Source organism: Brachypodium distachyon, chromosome 3, assembly GCF_000005505.3.
Source record: "Brachypodium distachyon strain Bd21 chromosome 3, Brachypodium_distachyon_v3.0, whole genome shotgun sequence".
Lineage (NCBI taxonomy): Eukaryota > Viridiplantae > Streptophyta > Magnoliopsida > Poales > Poaceae > Brachypodium > Brachypodium distachyon.
In genome coordinates this window covers 41,887,360-41,901,289 of record NC_016133.3, presented here as the reverse complement: position 1 = coordinate 41,901,289, position 13,930 = coordinate 41,887,360, and the positions used below count along the sequence as shown (strand labels likewise).

General features: G+C 47.6%; 3 protein-coding genes across 5 annotated transcripts; 1 reads left to right on the top strand and 2 right to left on the bottom strand.

The window, feature by feature from the left end:
* Positions 1-112: 112 nt before the first annotated feature.
* Positions 113-3,369, top strand: LOC100846630 (putative tRNA (cytidine(34)-2'-O)-methyltransferase). The gene is made up of 7 exons (XM_003574697.4): positions 113-339; positions 440-552; positions 992-1,060; positions 1,204-1,262; positions 1,445-1,505; positions 1,585-1,638; positions 2,764-3,369. Exons 1-7 carry the CDS (start codon positions 207-209, stop codon positions 3,040-3,042), a joined length of 768 nt encoding a protein of 255 aa, XP_003574745.1. The 5' UTR covers positions 113-206; the 3' UTR covers positions 3,043-3,369.
* A 1,363-nt stretch (positions 3,370-4,732) lies between these two features.
* On the bottom strand, positions 4,733-7,500 carry LOC100834516 (receptor protein kinase-like protein ZAR1). The gene is made up of 2 exons (XM_003572315.4): positions 5,832-7,500; positions 4,733-5,737 (listed from the first exon to the last, which is right to left on the bottom strand). Exons 1-2 carry the CDS (start codon positions 7,216-7,218, stop codon positions 5,115-5,117), a joined length of 2,010 nt encoding a protein of 669 aa, XP_003572363.2. The 5' UTR covers positions 7,219-7,500; the 3' UTR covers positions 4,733-5,114.
* A 1,328-nt stretch (positions 7,501-8,828) lies between these two features.
* On the bottom strand, positions 8,829-12,603 carry LOC100846939 (OTU domain-containing protein At3g57810). Of its 3 annotated transcripts, XM_010236991.3 has the most exons (8): positions 12,332-12,603; positions 11,134-11,465; positions 10,948-11,052; positions 10,702-10,823; positions 10,572-10,612; positions 10,352-10,450; positions 9,598-9,786; positions 8,829-9,161 (listed from the first exon to the last, which is right to left on the bottom strand). In XM_010236991.3, exons 2-7 carry the CDS (start codon positions 11,444-11,446, stop codon positions 9,615-9,617), a joined length of 852 nt encoding a protein of 283 aa, XP_010235293.1. In that variant the 5' UTR covers positions 11,447-11,465; positions 12,332-12,603; the 3' UTR covers positions 8,829-9,161; positions 9,598-9,614. The 3 variants fall into 3 exon arrangements, with proteins under 3 accessions (XP_010235293.1, XP_003574746.1, XP_024316419.1); XM_003574698.4 differs by having other exon boundaries at positions 10,948-11,465; XM_024460651.1 differs by lacking the exon at positions 12,332-12,603 and having other exon boundaries at positions 10,948-12,324.
* Between the last annotated feature and the right edge of the window lie 1,327 nt (positions 12,604-13,930).

The window sequence follows — 13,930 nt, the reverse complement described above, 5'->3', positions numbered from 1 at the left end:
TGACCTAAGCCCATATCTCAGCCTAAGCTATCAAAGAGCCAGGCCCATAAGGCGGAGTAGTAATAAGAAAATCAAGCTGGAGGCCCGTAAGGCCCAGCAAGCAGAATAATCCTGAATCCTCACATTTCACTTCCACCTTATCCCGGGCAAGTGAGCGCCCGAAGGGAGACCCGCCGCCGCCGCTGCCGCCGTCCAGGGGAACCGAAATGGAGCTCGGCTTGCGGCTGCGCGCTCTCACCGGCTTCCGCGCCACCCTCAGCGGTTTCCCGGCGGCCGCCGCGCACGGCAGAGGTTGCCGCCAGCCGCGACGTGGGGCTTCCTCATCAGCCTCGTGTTCCCGTGCGTCACGACTAAACGAGCTCGTCTCCTTATTATTCCCCGGCAGGCTTGCGGCCGCCCCCTTTCTAACGTTTCCCGTGGTCGCCGCGTGCGTTTGCAGTTGCTGCCACTGCCAGTGCTGGTGGTAACGGAGCCGCGGCTGGACCCGTGGGGAGCGGCGTGGAGGTCGCACGCGCCAAGAGGATGCTCCACGTGGTGCTGGTTTCCCCTATGGTAAACTGCTCCGCTTGGCCTCTACAGATTGCGATCTGTGCTATTATTTGGGATGGAGATTTAGTATTGTTGTTCATGGTGGTTGAGAGTTCAAAATTCTAAGCACTGCTACTTTGCTAGCCCCTACGAATTAATCAACATGTCTGTTACTAAGTGCAAAACTGTCACATGTCGCTTAGAATCAATGATAATTTATCGGTTAGTTCTGCTGAATAAACTACGACTGCAAAAATGGAAGGAGGATTAGTGTGCAGTGCATCCTATGGTCCCTGGCATGTATTGATCTTTCTATCTTCTCTGAGATTACCTGCATTGCTTTTTGGCTAGATGTAAAATATACAGAAGACCAGTGCACATTTTCCCTTAATAAATTGTTGAATTGATTGTTTGCAATTTTTAGTCAGCTGCTTGTCAAAAAATAAACTATGCTTCCTCATAGATCCCAGGAAATACAGGATCAATTGCGAGGACATGCGCGGCATCGGCAGTTGGCCTTCATCTTGTCGGGGTAAGGTTAGTGCTCATTGCTTTGTCCTCTAGCCAAAAGTCATAGCACATAGAATGTTGACACTTTTCCTTGCTTGTCATGCATAATGTATATAGTATTATAGTATTGGTTTCAACTAAAAGGTTATTGTTTGATATTTCCAGCCATTAGGTTATAATGTAGATGACACAAAGCTGAAGCGTGCTGGATTGGATTATTGGCCGTATCCTATAGTTGGGTGTATTCCATTTGTATGGTACTCATTATTTGCAAAGCACTGAAAACCCAGATCTTTTAATCTACTGGTCTAATGGTCTGCTTGCGACCTCATGTATGAATGTTCCGTTTCCATCTTTCCTTTTGAGGTAGGAAGTCTCACTCTCAACCTTAACTATTTCTACTAAGTTATGTTGTTGTCAAGGTTCATGACTCCTGGGATGAGTTCCGAGAATATTTCATGAAGCAGGTACTGCAGTTTTATCCTACTACAGCAATATAACTACTGAATAAACGTGAATTTTTAATTAAGTGTTTTTCTTTACCAGGATGGAGACAAGAGGTTGTTGGCCTTTACCAAAAGAGGCACAAACATCCATTCAGTGAGTAACCATATTAATCAAATCCATTTGGTTGAAGTAAATCTTTATATATTTACATGTACTTCCCACTTTGTCAATTAATTCAAAGTATTGGGAGTTTCTGTATGGATGGTTGTGAATTGTCACTGAAGGGATACCAAGGCGGGTGTTATCTGATATGCCCTCACACCCTAGTATAGCCCATAGATGCATAGATGTGCCTCTTTTAGTATCAAACCAGCGGCACATGGATGTTTATGTTGCTATGATAATCATATCTTGGTGATTAAGTATATGAGGTAAAATGCTAGAGTCATTTGGACATGTACGAGTATTTTTTTACTTGACACTCGGCTTATGTGACTTATCTTCTTTTTTTGCTTTATTTTCTATTTGGATATTAAGACGAAATAAGGAATTGATACCAACATAGCTTTCTGTAGCTTTATTGGGGACTTGCCTCAGAAATCGCTATTTAAAACCTTGGTTTTCGATCTGGTCCTTCATTCCATTCTTCAGTATAATTAATGGGTAATTGAGTCTCTTTATTTTGCTTAGCACTTTGATCCCTAATCATTTTTCTGTTGTGCATTTGACATCTAATGTTAAATTGTTGACGCTTAAAATGTGCATTTCTCTTCAGTATTACATGTTTTTAGGTGCGGTTCACCCTTTCAAATTCTTTCTAGATCTTCCACTGTGTAACTGTTATGTACAAACATGATATGTATTGGAGCAAATTGACTTGCATATCCTCATTGCCGCATTCATATATAAACGAATGCAATATACTCATGGGATTGTCTATTTCTCAGTCGCCTAAGAAATAGTTATTTTTCAGTCAACAATCGTAGCCATCCAATCAAGATTTTCTTATCCATCGGACCTACATTAATCTTACACGAATCTCAATGATTGAATCAAAAGGTTGTTATCATCGACTAAGGTACATAACACTGTGTAACTGTTATGTGCAAACATGATATGTATTGGAGCAAATTGACTTGCATATCCTCATCACCACATTCATATATAAACGAATGCAATATACTCATATAATACATTGTGGTAGTGGGTCTTAATGTATTGGAGCAAATTTACCCTTAGCTGATTTTTCTGTGCTTATTATGCCCATCTTTGGTTCAGGATTTCTCATATAAGCCAGGTGACTGGCTAGTATTCGGCTCTGAAACAAAAGGGCTAGCAGATAACGTCCTGGAAGACTGTTCCGGTGAAGCCATAGGTGGCGGAACGATCCGAATTCCGATGGTGGAGACCTACGTCCGTTGCCTGAATCTGTCTGTCAGCGTCGGAGTAGCCCTCTACGAAGCGGCCAGGCAGCTGAACTACGAGCAGCTGCAGTACCAGCCTGATCTCCCGGAGGAAGCTCGTGGACTATTCCCGGCGGAGGATATTTATGGATGAGAACACGAACACTTGACTGAATATCATTTCAGGGTATGGTGCTTCCAACTTGAACACATCAAGAGTTCCTTCTGCTGTTTGGTGTGGCTTGTGATTTTCTGAACATTTGATCCGGCTATCGAAGTTTTCTTCACAGCCTCAATCAAAATGTGTGCTGGATTGACCAAAGAGTCATTGTACCTTCTCTGACTTAGACACTGAGCTGCTCACTTGTACCGAGCCATCAATACGTTTGTTAATCTGATGCAGATGATTTAATTCTTTTGGGTTTGATGTATGGCGAGGCGAGGCAGGTTGGTGAAGAAATTCAGTGCTATTTAAAACCTCTGTGTCAGCTCACGGGTTGAACAGTCCCCACTGTGAGTAGCTGACTAGCAGTCACGTTTGAGTGAATTATTGGACCATCAGCTGCTCTGGGGGTATGTAAATGTGAGTTCATCTGCGTCTATCTTTCAAGTTTGAATGTTCATGCTGTGGGTGCAACAGTAACCCGTTTTTCGTATATCCGGCCTTCATACTTCTGTCAGATTTCCGGGTATGGACGCATCTGAAACTAGCACTTCATTTTTGTTTTTAGTTCCTGTGCCACAGTTTGAGATGATTACAATGCAAGGATCTAAACAAAGCTCTGACTTCCAATTAGATCTGATCCTAATGAGCAATGATTGTGTGTTTTACATTGGATTCCCATGATGGCACCAATGATATGCCCAGCAACCCATCCCTGCGGTGCAATGACCACTCCATTCCATTCTTCAGCAAGAATACCAGGTTGTTGAGAAGGATTCCTTCTCCCTTCAACACGAAGTTTAGAAACCGTACTATTAGGCCCCGTTTGGAACAAAGGAATTCAAAACACGGGAATAGAAAAAAAACACAGGTATATGAAAGGAATGCATGTGCAAAACAGATAAATCAAAAATACAGGAAAGTTTTGCAAAAACGTTTTGGAACACAGAAAACTGAAAACACGGTGATATATCTACATAAGCATAAACTAAGGTATAATTAATCATTTCATTTTCCCTATATTAGATAATGATTGCATTTGCATAGAAAACTTGTCATGAAAGTTTGGAACACATGAAAAAATATATTAAGATTATTGACATATTTCCTAATCAAGTTGATAGAATCACAATCATATTTTATTAATTGGCACATCTTCATCTCTTCCCCTCCCTCTCTTCCTGTCTCCTCTCAGTACGGGCTGGTTCTGTATGTCACAAGCCCACAAGGCACCTGCAGCCTCGGTCTTACACTTACGAGTGAAAAAAAGAGATGCCAGTGGATGTTTATATTCCTGTGCAATTCCCGTGAAAGCAAAAAAAGAGATGCCATAGGAACCACACCTCCTACGTTTTTCCTGTGAAAATACTGCAATCCAAACGGGGCCTTAACTAGATAGACGACACTGAAGACTGAACCCATCCCCCTCTTGCCCCAATCTTCTGCATCCATCTGCAGCTCCTGCCCTTGCGTGCTGCTGCTTGCTGTGCAAGCACCACACGGCAGGACACAAGTTAAAAACCAATATTACAGCATACTGACACTGTGACACAGATGGAGGCAACCAACAGCATTGTGTCATACTGCCATTGTCGCATCTTTTCAGAGTCAACTGAATGACTCACCCAAAGGTAACACAGCGAAAAACACGAGACGCATCCCGTTCACCGAGCTCCCGGACTCCAAGAAAGCCTAAGGCGTTTTCTTTCTCAGTTTTCCCTAAAACGAGAAGTGCAAACTTCGAACAATGCTAGGGAAAAAGAAAAGCAGTTGGAGAGCTGTCCAGAAGAGGTCGTCAATTACACTTGCACGGCTGCAGAGGTTGCAGCTAGTCAAAACATGATTAGATGAATACTAGCAGATTAACTTGTTACTAACAGTGCAGATCAGCGAACGACCATCAGTTTCTTCTTGCTTAATTCTACCTTCTCTAATCTGCGGAGCTAAAGATTTTGCTGATGAAAACGGTCTTCTTAGCCTTTTGTTTTCCTCGTTCTTCTTCCCTGGATCGATCCGGTGGAGCAGCAGCTGCGGTTGGCGAATCAATGGACGGGACGGCCGGGCTAGCAGTTGTTGATCCGGTCGAGGCTGTCGGCGACGGCGCGCATGCGGGGCCGCATCTCGGGGTCGGGTTCGGTGCATCCGAGCGCGACATGGAAGACGGCGAGCACCTGCTTCTTGGCGTGCACCTCGCCCAGCAGCGTCGGGTCGACCACCTCCGACAGCGGCCGCTCCTCCTTGAACGCCCGCCGCACCCACGCCTCCAGCTCCGCCCCGCCTTCCCCCTCCGCCGGCTGCCGCCCCGTCACCGCCTCCAGCAGCACCACCCCGAACGCGAACACGTCCCCCTTCTGCGTAGCCGCCGCCGCGCCATTAGCGCCATTGCCTGCAACCCGCAGCTCCGGCGCCACGTACGGCACAGCGCCATTGCCGTTGTTGCGGAGCGCGCAGGCGAGCTTCTTCGAGTGCGCCTTGTGCGCCCCCGCCACGACGAGGCGTGCCAGGCCGAAGCCGGACACGTGCGCCCGGAGCTCGTCGTCAAGGAGGATCTTGGAGGACTTGATGCAGCCGTGCACGTACCGCCGCGGGCTGCACTCGTGTAAGTATGCCAGACCCCTTGCCGCCCCCTGCACGATGGACAGCCTCATCGACCATGGCAATGGCGTCGGCGACGCCGTCGGCCCCCCTGAAACAAACAAAGCAACAGTGCGCTATCTCCAGATCAAACGCCAAACGAAATAAGTACTAGCAAGCAATGAGCTACGAGCTGGTTTACTTACCGTGGAGGGCGGAGTGGAGGGAGCCATTGGCGAGGTAGTCGTAGATGAGGAGCTTCTCGTCGGGGGCGTAGTAGTATGCGCGGAGGCGGGCGACGTTGGGGTGTCTCGCGCGGCCGATGGCGGCGGCCTCCGACTCGAACGCGCGACGGCGGCGCCAGCCGGACTCGCCCTCACCGTCGTCGGGCTCGCTCAGGCGGCGGACGGCCACGGCGGGGCCGCGGCCGGGGACGACCCTGTACACGATGCCCCCTCGGCTCTTCCCCACGACGTACGCCGACGCCCGGAGCAGCTCCTCCAGCTCCATCCCGAACCCTTCGTCCACGGCCACGAACAGCTCCCCTTCTTCCCCGCCCCCGCTGCCGCCGTTGTGATGACGCTCTTCGCTGCCTGCGAGCGTCATCCCCGCCGCCCCGCTTACCTTCTTCTCCTTCGCCGACGACGCCGACGACTCCTTCTCCTCGTCCCTGCCCGCGGCGGCGCACCGCCTCCGGCACTGCCACTGCAGCACGAGCCCGGCGACAATGGCCGCCACCACGACCACAGCGAGGATCGCGAGCGTCGGCGACGACGACCGCTTCTTCCCTGGCCTCCTCCCCACCTCCGCCGCCGCCGCGCCAGGGTTCATCCCATTCGTGTTCGCCTGCGGGATCCTCGGCTCGTCCCTCGCGCCGGCGCACTCGACCTTGAGCGGAAATCCGCAGAGGCTCGGGTTGTCGTCGAAGGCGGTGGGGCCCTGGTTGACGAGGGACCCCACCTGCGGGATCTCGCCGGCGAGGTCGTTCCCGCGGAGGTCGAGGCTCACGGCGACAGGAATCCCCCCGAACTCCGGCGGGATCCCGCCGGTGAAGTGATTATAGCTCAGATTCAGAACCCCGGAGAGCCGCGGCAGCCCCGCGATCCCCGGCGGGAGAGTCCCGTTGAGCTGGTTGGAGGACAAATCGAGGCGGGACAACGACGCGAGGCGGGAAATCCCGGGCGGGATCTGGCCGGTGAGGAAGTTGTGCGCGAGGTTGAGGGTGACGAGGTTCTGCAGCGCGGCGATGGCGGCGGCTGGGATCTGGCCGGAGAGGCGGTTGGAGGGGAGCGAGAGCGTCTGGAGCTCGGACAGCAGGGAGAGCTCCGAGGGGAGGTAGCCGGCCAGCGAGAGGTTCGCGAGCTCCACGGCGGCGACCCGGCCCCCGCCGCCGTCGGCGCAGGTGACCCCCAACCAGCTGCAGGGGTCCGCGTCGCCGTCCCGCCACGTGGCCAGCGCGCTGCCGGGGTCGTCGGACACCGCGAACTTGAGCGCCAGCAGCGCCAGCCCGTCCGTGTTCAGCGCCTTCGCCGCGGACGCTAATGCCGCCACCAACACCGCCATTGCTGCGAGCACACGCATCGCAGCCGCCATTGCGAGCTACGGAGGAAGCACTCTTCTCTCGGAGTCCCGCTCACTCTCTCTGTCTCCGCGAACTACTCCACTAAACTACAGCCCTGCCATTTCTTGGGAGTATACGTGAGGTCGCACAGTCTTGCAGTCTAGCTCTGCCGCATGGAAGGGAGACGAGGGGAAGAAGACAGCGGAGTGCTAGAGGACTGGGTTTAGGGGCCAGTGAGATTTAGTACACGAAATGACGGAAATAGCCCTCCGGAGTACTAGTCAACGCTTCCTTGGTCTGGCACGTAATTCTGGGGCAAGAGGGGGGTATTTCCGGCAGAGAGATTCGAACGCAGAGGCTCACGGGGAGCCGCGCTGGAAGGGGTGTGCTGGATTATTTCGAACCTCCTTTGCTCGGGGCGGCTTTTGCTAAAGTGATTAGCAATCGAGCCGTGTTTGCATGTGGGTCAAATCTCAAGGATTATTACAGTTTCAGAATCCCCAGGATTAGTGTTTGATGATGGAGTACTCGCGCCTGTACTGTCTGTCTGTTGCGCTGCTGGAGGGATCGGGTGATTTACTACACTCGTGACGCTGTGCGGTGGGCCCCGCAGTGTCAGTGCTGATCCATTTTTTTGAATTTGAGGCGCCGGCTCATCATGATGGGGTGGGAGTGCGTGGCCTGTTTTTGAATTGGATTATGTCGTCCTGCTAGGTCCTCCTCCTTGCAACGTTTAAGAGAATACTGTAGTAATTGCCACGTTTACTGCTCATTTTGAATCTGTGATGAGATTTCCGGAGCTTTGATTGCTTTCATTTCTCTGCAAACTGCGGATTCATTCAGGTGAGTAGTAATTGGGATTGAGCAACGGTTTCTTGTCTTGTTTCGAAAAATCAGAAACGAGAAATAGTCCCCGTTGTCAGTCAGGCTAGGGATGCAGCGGCTTGGCGCACCTGTGAACCCGGCATCGGGAATCCCGGCGTGGTATACAGCGTCAATGCGACAGGGCTAGCGCCAGAAGAGAAGGTGGGGCAAGTGACACCGGGGCAGCTAGTAAAAACAGGCAGCTGCTAGTAAAAAAAGGCAAAAAAAAAAGGAAGTACTGTGTAGTAGTACTGTAGTTCATCGTGCTCGTGCAACGTTGTGTAAAATATTGTTGCTGTTGTTGTCGTTTGAATACAGTGGTTTGCTTGACATTACAAGATGCAAGAACATTCATACACAGTTGCATCTTCAGTGTGTCTGAGTGGGTGACTAGCTCTTGCTGGCTGACTTAATCGGTTACTCTTAGCATATTGACATGTAAAAATTGCTTACGTAGGCACGCAGGTCCACGGTGCAACAACAAAGAGGGCCCAAGCTAGCCAGCCACTCCCACTCGGCGACAACCAGGAAAGGCTGCTTTTATGCTTTACTGTGACCTAGTTTTCTCTTTGGAAGTTTTTTTTTCCTGGCAGCAGCTTGTTTTGCAAGTTTTGTCAACATTCAAGTCGCGCCGTAAAATGCAGGCTCTTCAGATTTCTCTTTTTTGAGTGGGTGTAGCGGTCCTAGTTGAGATCTAGCAAACTGAAGGAAAACGCTTTTCGTTCTTGTTGGGCTGGCTGGACTGATAGGTGGGTCCTCCGTAGAGGCCCAACAAACCTAACAAAGCCATAGTGGGCCCTTTTATTGCCATCGCATGAGCACAGCCAGGATTCAGCAGATTACATGAAGTTACAGCCAAACAGGTGCACCTAGAATCTGCAGTGAGCGCATGAACAACCAGCATCAGGATCCAGTCATGTTCTCGGATGATGTTAACCTTATTGTCCATTTCAGAAGAAGTGGGGACGCTATAGTGGATTGCAACACTTCGGTTCTTTCGACAGATTCATACAGAGAATCGAGTGTCCTGTATCTCTGATCATCTTCTATGAGCCTGGTGCCCACAGACAAAGCCATTGGAACAATGAGCATGGTTAAATGCCACCAGTGCCTGCCAGCAAAGGTTTGGCAAGAAGCAAAATATTTTCAGGGAAGCAGTATCTACAAAAATCCCTAAAGCGGTAACAAATTTAAGCCATAAACAGACATGCCATATGCTCCAGACTATTTAAGGAAAAACAGATTAAAATCTTAAATATAGAAACTATTCTTGATTTGTGGCTTTCAAGCCTTCAAGCCTGTCACCATAATGTAAAATATTATGGGCAACTTTGAGTAATGTAAATGGGGTACTCCACATGATAACAGTATTTTGCTGCAAACTATTTTTCAAGAAAGCCATCTTGCATATCCACATAAGTTAGAACTCCTAAGTTTGGGGTGCCCATTGAAGCTATATAAGCAATTCTTTTTAAAATGCATATCATCGGTAACCCAACAATATATCCGTATGAAATGGAAGGGGAAAATTGAGATATTGAACTTACCATTTGTATCTTGAATTCTACAATTTTGTCTTTGGGCCCATATTTGCTGGAATCTGTAGAGAATCATAATGGCCAAAACCATGATACAAAACTTTTATTGGATCTTCTTTACCATACTCTTGGCCATATTCAGCAATTGTTATTAAACCACCTGAATCTTCATCACGCATGTACACAGTTATTGGCATCCTGTGTGAATAAAGTAATGGTGTTCTTACTTCTTCATGTGCAGAGCTGTTTATATACATGATAACTGAACATACATAAAATAAAGTAGTCCATATCTTTTAATTAACATGAGAATTTCTTAGCTATCTAATTTTAACAACCATCAGAAATTTATTCAACATGACTGAATGCAAAAACTACCTTTTGAACAAAAACTCTAATAACATAGGAGGTTTGCGAGTGATTTGACATTAGCATAGTAGGAAAAAGTGACACAAACAAACAAAGAGTCCATTCTTTGTTTTACGTGTACTTTTGTTGTAAAGCTGTTTAACTTATGGGGATACCTAACTAATATAGATATTAGCTATTGACTAGAACACAATGAAAGACCAAACCCAAAAGAAACTACATGCAGTGACTCCCAAAACGCCTATCCCTTTTAAACTTATGACTCGCCCATCTATACAACACTGATTTAAACAACGACGTCACCATCTTTTCATGGTCCAAACTTAACATTCTATCGCTGGTAGCTATATTGGATACCATGGAAGTAAAATGAATAACAGATCCAATTACTTACTGAAGAACATGTGAAGCCATGAACAATTCTGGCTCACCTCCCCAAACATGCGGTTGCCTAATCTGGGAAACATAGGTATCAAAATCACCCTCAATGAACCTGCCAATTGGAGTTACAGGAAAATGCAACAGTTCAAAACATGTCAATAATAACCATTCATGACTAAATTTCATTTTAGAATCGAAAGAACAAACATAGCAGCAACAGTGTATCAACTGACCACTCAGTCTCTTCCCGTCTGGTGACAAATTCATCAGCGACCTGTACAATGGTGCATTTATAAAGCTGTTGTAGAGAATGAAAGGCAATAACAGGAATAGCCAACGTGCCTAGGAAAATTACAGACATACCATTGACCTCAATTCATCAGCTAGCTTTCTCTGAAGATCTTCGTTAGGTATGGCTTTCCCGGACCTGACACATGCCCCATGAACCACAGAGCGGAATAAACATCTTCCATCTCCAGGAATACCTAGCAAATCCAGGTAAAACAGTCACAAGTAGTTAGCTTGATCTGACGCATCAGCAATATAAATATGATAAGGCTAGTATCTTTAACAATCAAATTACTAAACCAAGCACAATTCATGTCTCACCAGTGACAGAGTAATCTGTGTATATTTTCTTCCCGTGAGTAGATGACGCTGATGTTTCTGCACAGTTGATCTTTCTGTCCGCAGGCATCTCAGCTTTTGCTATCCCTGAAACCGAAAAACCTAAGCAAAGTCCACCGGCTGTACCTCCTATTTTTTGATGCATGCCTTTCCAATTCCAACTAATACCCGAAATTCTTTCACGTGAAAGCATGTCAAGCTTTATACGTAGAGCACCTTCTCTGGTTGATAGTCCGCAACGGAATTGTCGGCCCACTAAGCTGACAAAGTACTTCAGATTGAGTGGTTCAGAAGACCTTATATTCCTATTGAGAGAAAAATTGACTAATCCCGAGTTCGAATGAGAACTGCTTGACTTTGACCAGGAGCACTTCCGTAAGGCCATGCTCTGGGTGACTCCTCCATGAAACTGATTGGAAGAGCAATGCATGCTACTGGACGCAGATCGCCTCAAACAGTTTGCAGGTGAATAGAGCCGCATCCAGTTCAAGTAGTTTCACCTGCACATATATGGATAACTGCCATATAGGAATTGGTGGAACATAATACAGCCTTAAAATAAGATTACCATGAAGACTGAAGTTGGTCGATCCTAGTCCAGTTGGCATCTAGTTATGAATACTCTAATAGGCAACAATTGAAATTGGGAACTAAGAAGTTTTAGCATGGACAGCACTCTTGGCGATTTCCTGTGGAGCATCCAAACAACTACTTTTGCAAATTCTTTTGTTTTGACTTACTGTAGATTTGAACAACGCATGGCATCTTAATCCTAGTCGGTTTCCTCTTTCTGCATTTTTAGAATCTTAACACAAAGAGACCCTAACGATGTTCAGCCGAAACACTATCCGAGACAAGTATTTAAGGTAGCTGAACATATGCAGAGGAAATTAAGAATAACAAAGTTGTACACTAGACAAGGCACGGTAGTAAAGAACTAAATATAGACTTCTAGAGAGGTTGCCTGCTGAACAACTCAACACCCATATTCTACGGTAGCTCCAGACAAGTTAATCCATGCCATCTTGACGAAAAACATGGAAACTAAATTAGCATCCCTCAAACAACAAAGACATGGAAAGCAAAGGATTATCGGGCAACATTCAGATGCTATCCCATTCTGAGCTTATCCACCGCGAAGAGATGCACGAAATGATTCAGAACCGGATCCTAAATGGAAAATTGCACGATACGAGTTGCGCCAACTTGGTCCAGACCAGCCACCGCTCTGCTCACAAATGCAGCAAACAAATTTGGGAGAACACGGCTAGAATCTCCACCCTCTTTACAGAACATCCATCATTCCGTGAAACACTACAGAGCAATAACAACAAGCAGATGATATAAAAATGAAATTGCATAGTACCGCTGAATCAGAGCGAATTACGGGAAGCGATAAATTCCCAATGAGGCGAGCGAAGGGGGAACCGCGCGGGGACGGAGGGGCCTATAAGATTTGCCTTTCCTCTCTTGCCTGGGTGGTGGGGAGAAGTGAGAGCGGGGTGAAAGGAGAAGGGACTTCGGCGGGGCAACGAAGCAGACGGGGGTTTACTGCCTCGAGCCGCAACAATGGCCGCAGGAGGGAAGGGATGCCATTAGCGGAAGGAAGCGGTCCCGGACTCCGGAGTATTCGAGAGCCAACCAAACCTATCGACCATGCAAGCGACACGCGACACGCGAGTAGAGTTTGGGCCTTATATTCGTGGGCCATGTGTAATGGGCCTTCAGAAATGCACTTGGCGGAGAGGCCGATGAAAAAAAAAACTCAGTGGCAGAAGCGGCAAGTTGGGCTTCCCGTAGCTTCGCTTGCACTCAGCACAGGGTAGTTCTGCTCTAAAACTGCATTGAGGTATAGACCTGAATATTTCCCCTCTATCTGCCAATCCCCCTCATGTTTGGCGTGCTGTGTATGAGGGGAAGAGGGTTCTCAACCTGGGACTTATTAAGCGGATCGGCTCAGCGCAGGAGACCTGTATTTGGACAGATAACTGGCTGCCGCGTGATAGTCTTCTACGGCCCGTGGCACAGAAATCTGCTAACCCGCCTGCTCTTGTTTCGGAGCTCATTGATGCGAATAGATGTTGGGATATGGTGAAGCTGAATCAACATTCCTCTACCTTCTATGGCCAGTTCTGACTTTTGGGCCTGGCACTTCGAGAAGAAGGGGGTGTTTTCCGTTCGCTCGGCGTATCGAATGCTTGTTCATACTAAGAGAAGAAGGGAAGATTGGATTGAGCATCGTCCTGCAGGATCGGATACTGCTCGGGATCAGCGGCAATGGAGTCTACTTTGGAAACAACCGGTTCCAGCAAAACTGAAGGTTTTCGCTTGGAGACTCTCAAAGAACTCGATTCCAACTGAGGCTGTGCGGCACCATAGAAACATGGTGCAATCTTCGCTCTGCCCTATTTGTCATGCTGCTGAAGATTCGTGGCGTCATGCTTTAATAAACTATACCATGGCCAAGTGCGTGTGGGCGCTGATGGACGACGAACTTACTGAACATGCCATTATGAACTCTTTGCCTGATGCAAAGCTTTGGTTGTTCATGCTCTTGGAGTCAATCCGAAGTCTGAGATGGCGGTTATTCTTACAACGCTGTGGGCGATCTGGTGGGCGAGACGGAAGGCGATTCATGAAGGAAAATTCCAAAACCCTCTGTCGGCCTTTGCCTTCGTTCAACGCTCCGAAAGGTTTATCAGTAACGGTCGAAAAATAACATCAGTAACGGTCGGGGCCGCCGTTACTAACTTCGTGTTACTGATGATGGGTATCGGTCTCTGCGACCGTTACTGATGTATATGTACAACCGACACTGATACATTTTCGGTATTTAAAAAAAATTAATTAAAACCACAGGAAATACACATAAGTGTATATACAACACATCACAGATTGTATATACAACACATCACAGATTGTATATACAACACAGCACATAAAAATACGTATAAAGCCGCATCAC

Bases quoted from the DNA above. Each gene is read 5' to 3' on its own strand.
- LOC100846939 (XM_003574698.4), bottom strand. From the start codon at position 11,446: ATGCGGCTCTATTCACCTGCAAACTGTTTGAGGCGATCTGCGTCCAGT. The intron at 10,824-10,947 runs GTGAGACATGAA...TGGATTTGCTAG, and splicing joins CACAGATTACTCTGTCACTG to GTATTCCTGGAGATGGAAGA. The intron at 10,451-10,571 runs GTCAGTTGATAC...TCCAATTGGCAG, and splicing joins AGACGGGAAGAGACTGAGTG to GTTCATTGAGGGTGATTTTG.
- LOC100846630 (XM_003574697.4), top strand. From the start codon at position 207: ATGGAGCTCGGCTTGCGGCTGCGCGCTCTCACCGGCTTCCGCGCCACC. The intron at 1,263-1,444 runs GTATCCTATAGT...ATTTCTACTAAG, and splicing joins GCTGGATTGGATTATTGGCC to TTATGTTGTTGTCAAGGTTC. The intron at 1,506-1,584 runs GTACTGCAGTTT...TTTCTTTACCAG, and splicing joins GAGAATATTTCATGAAGCAG to GATGGAGACAAGAGGTTGTT.
- LOC100834516 (XM_003572315.4), bottom strand. From the start codon at position 7,218: ATGGCGGCTGCGATGCGTGTGCTCGCAGCAATGGCGGTGTTGGTGGCG. The intron at 5,738-5,831 runs GTAAGTAAACCA...TGTTTGTTTCAG, and splicing joins CCTCCACTCCGCCCTCCACG to GGGGGCCGACGGCGTCGCCG.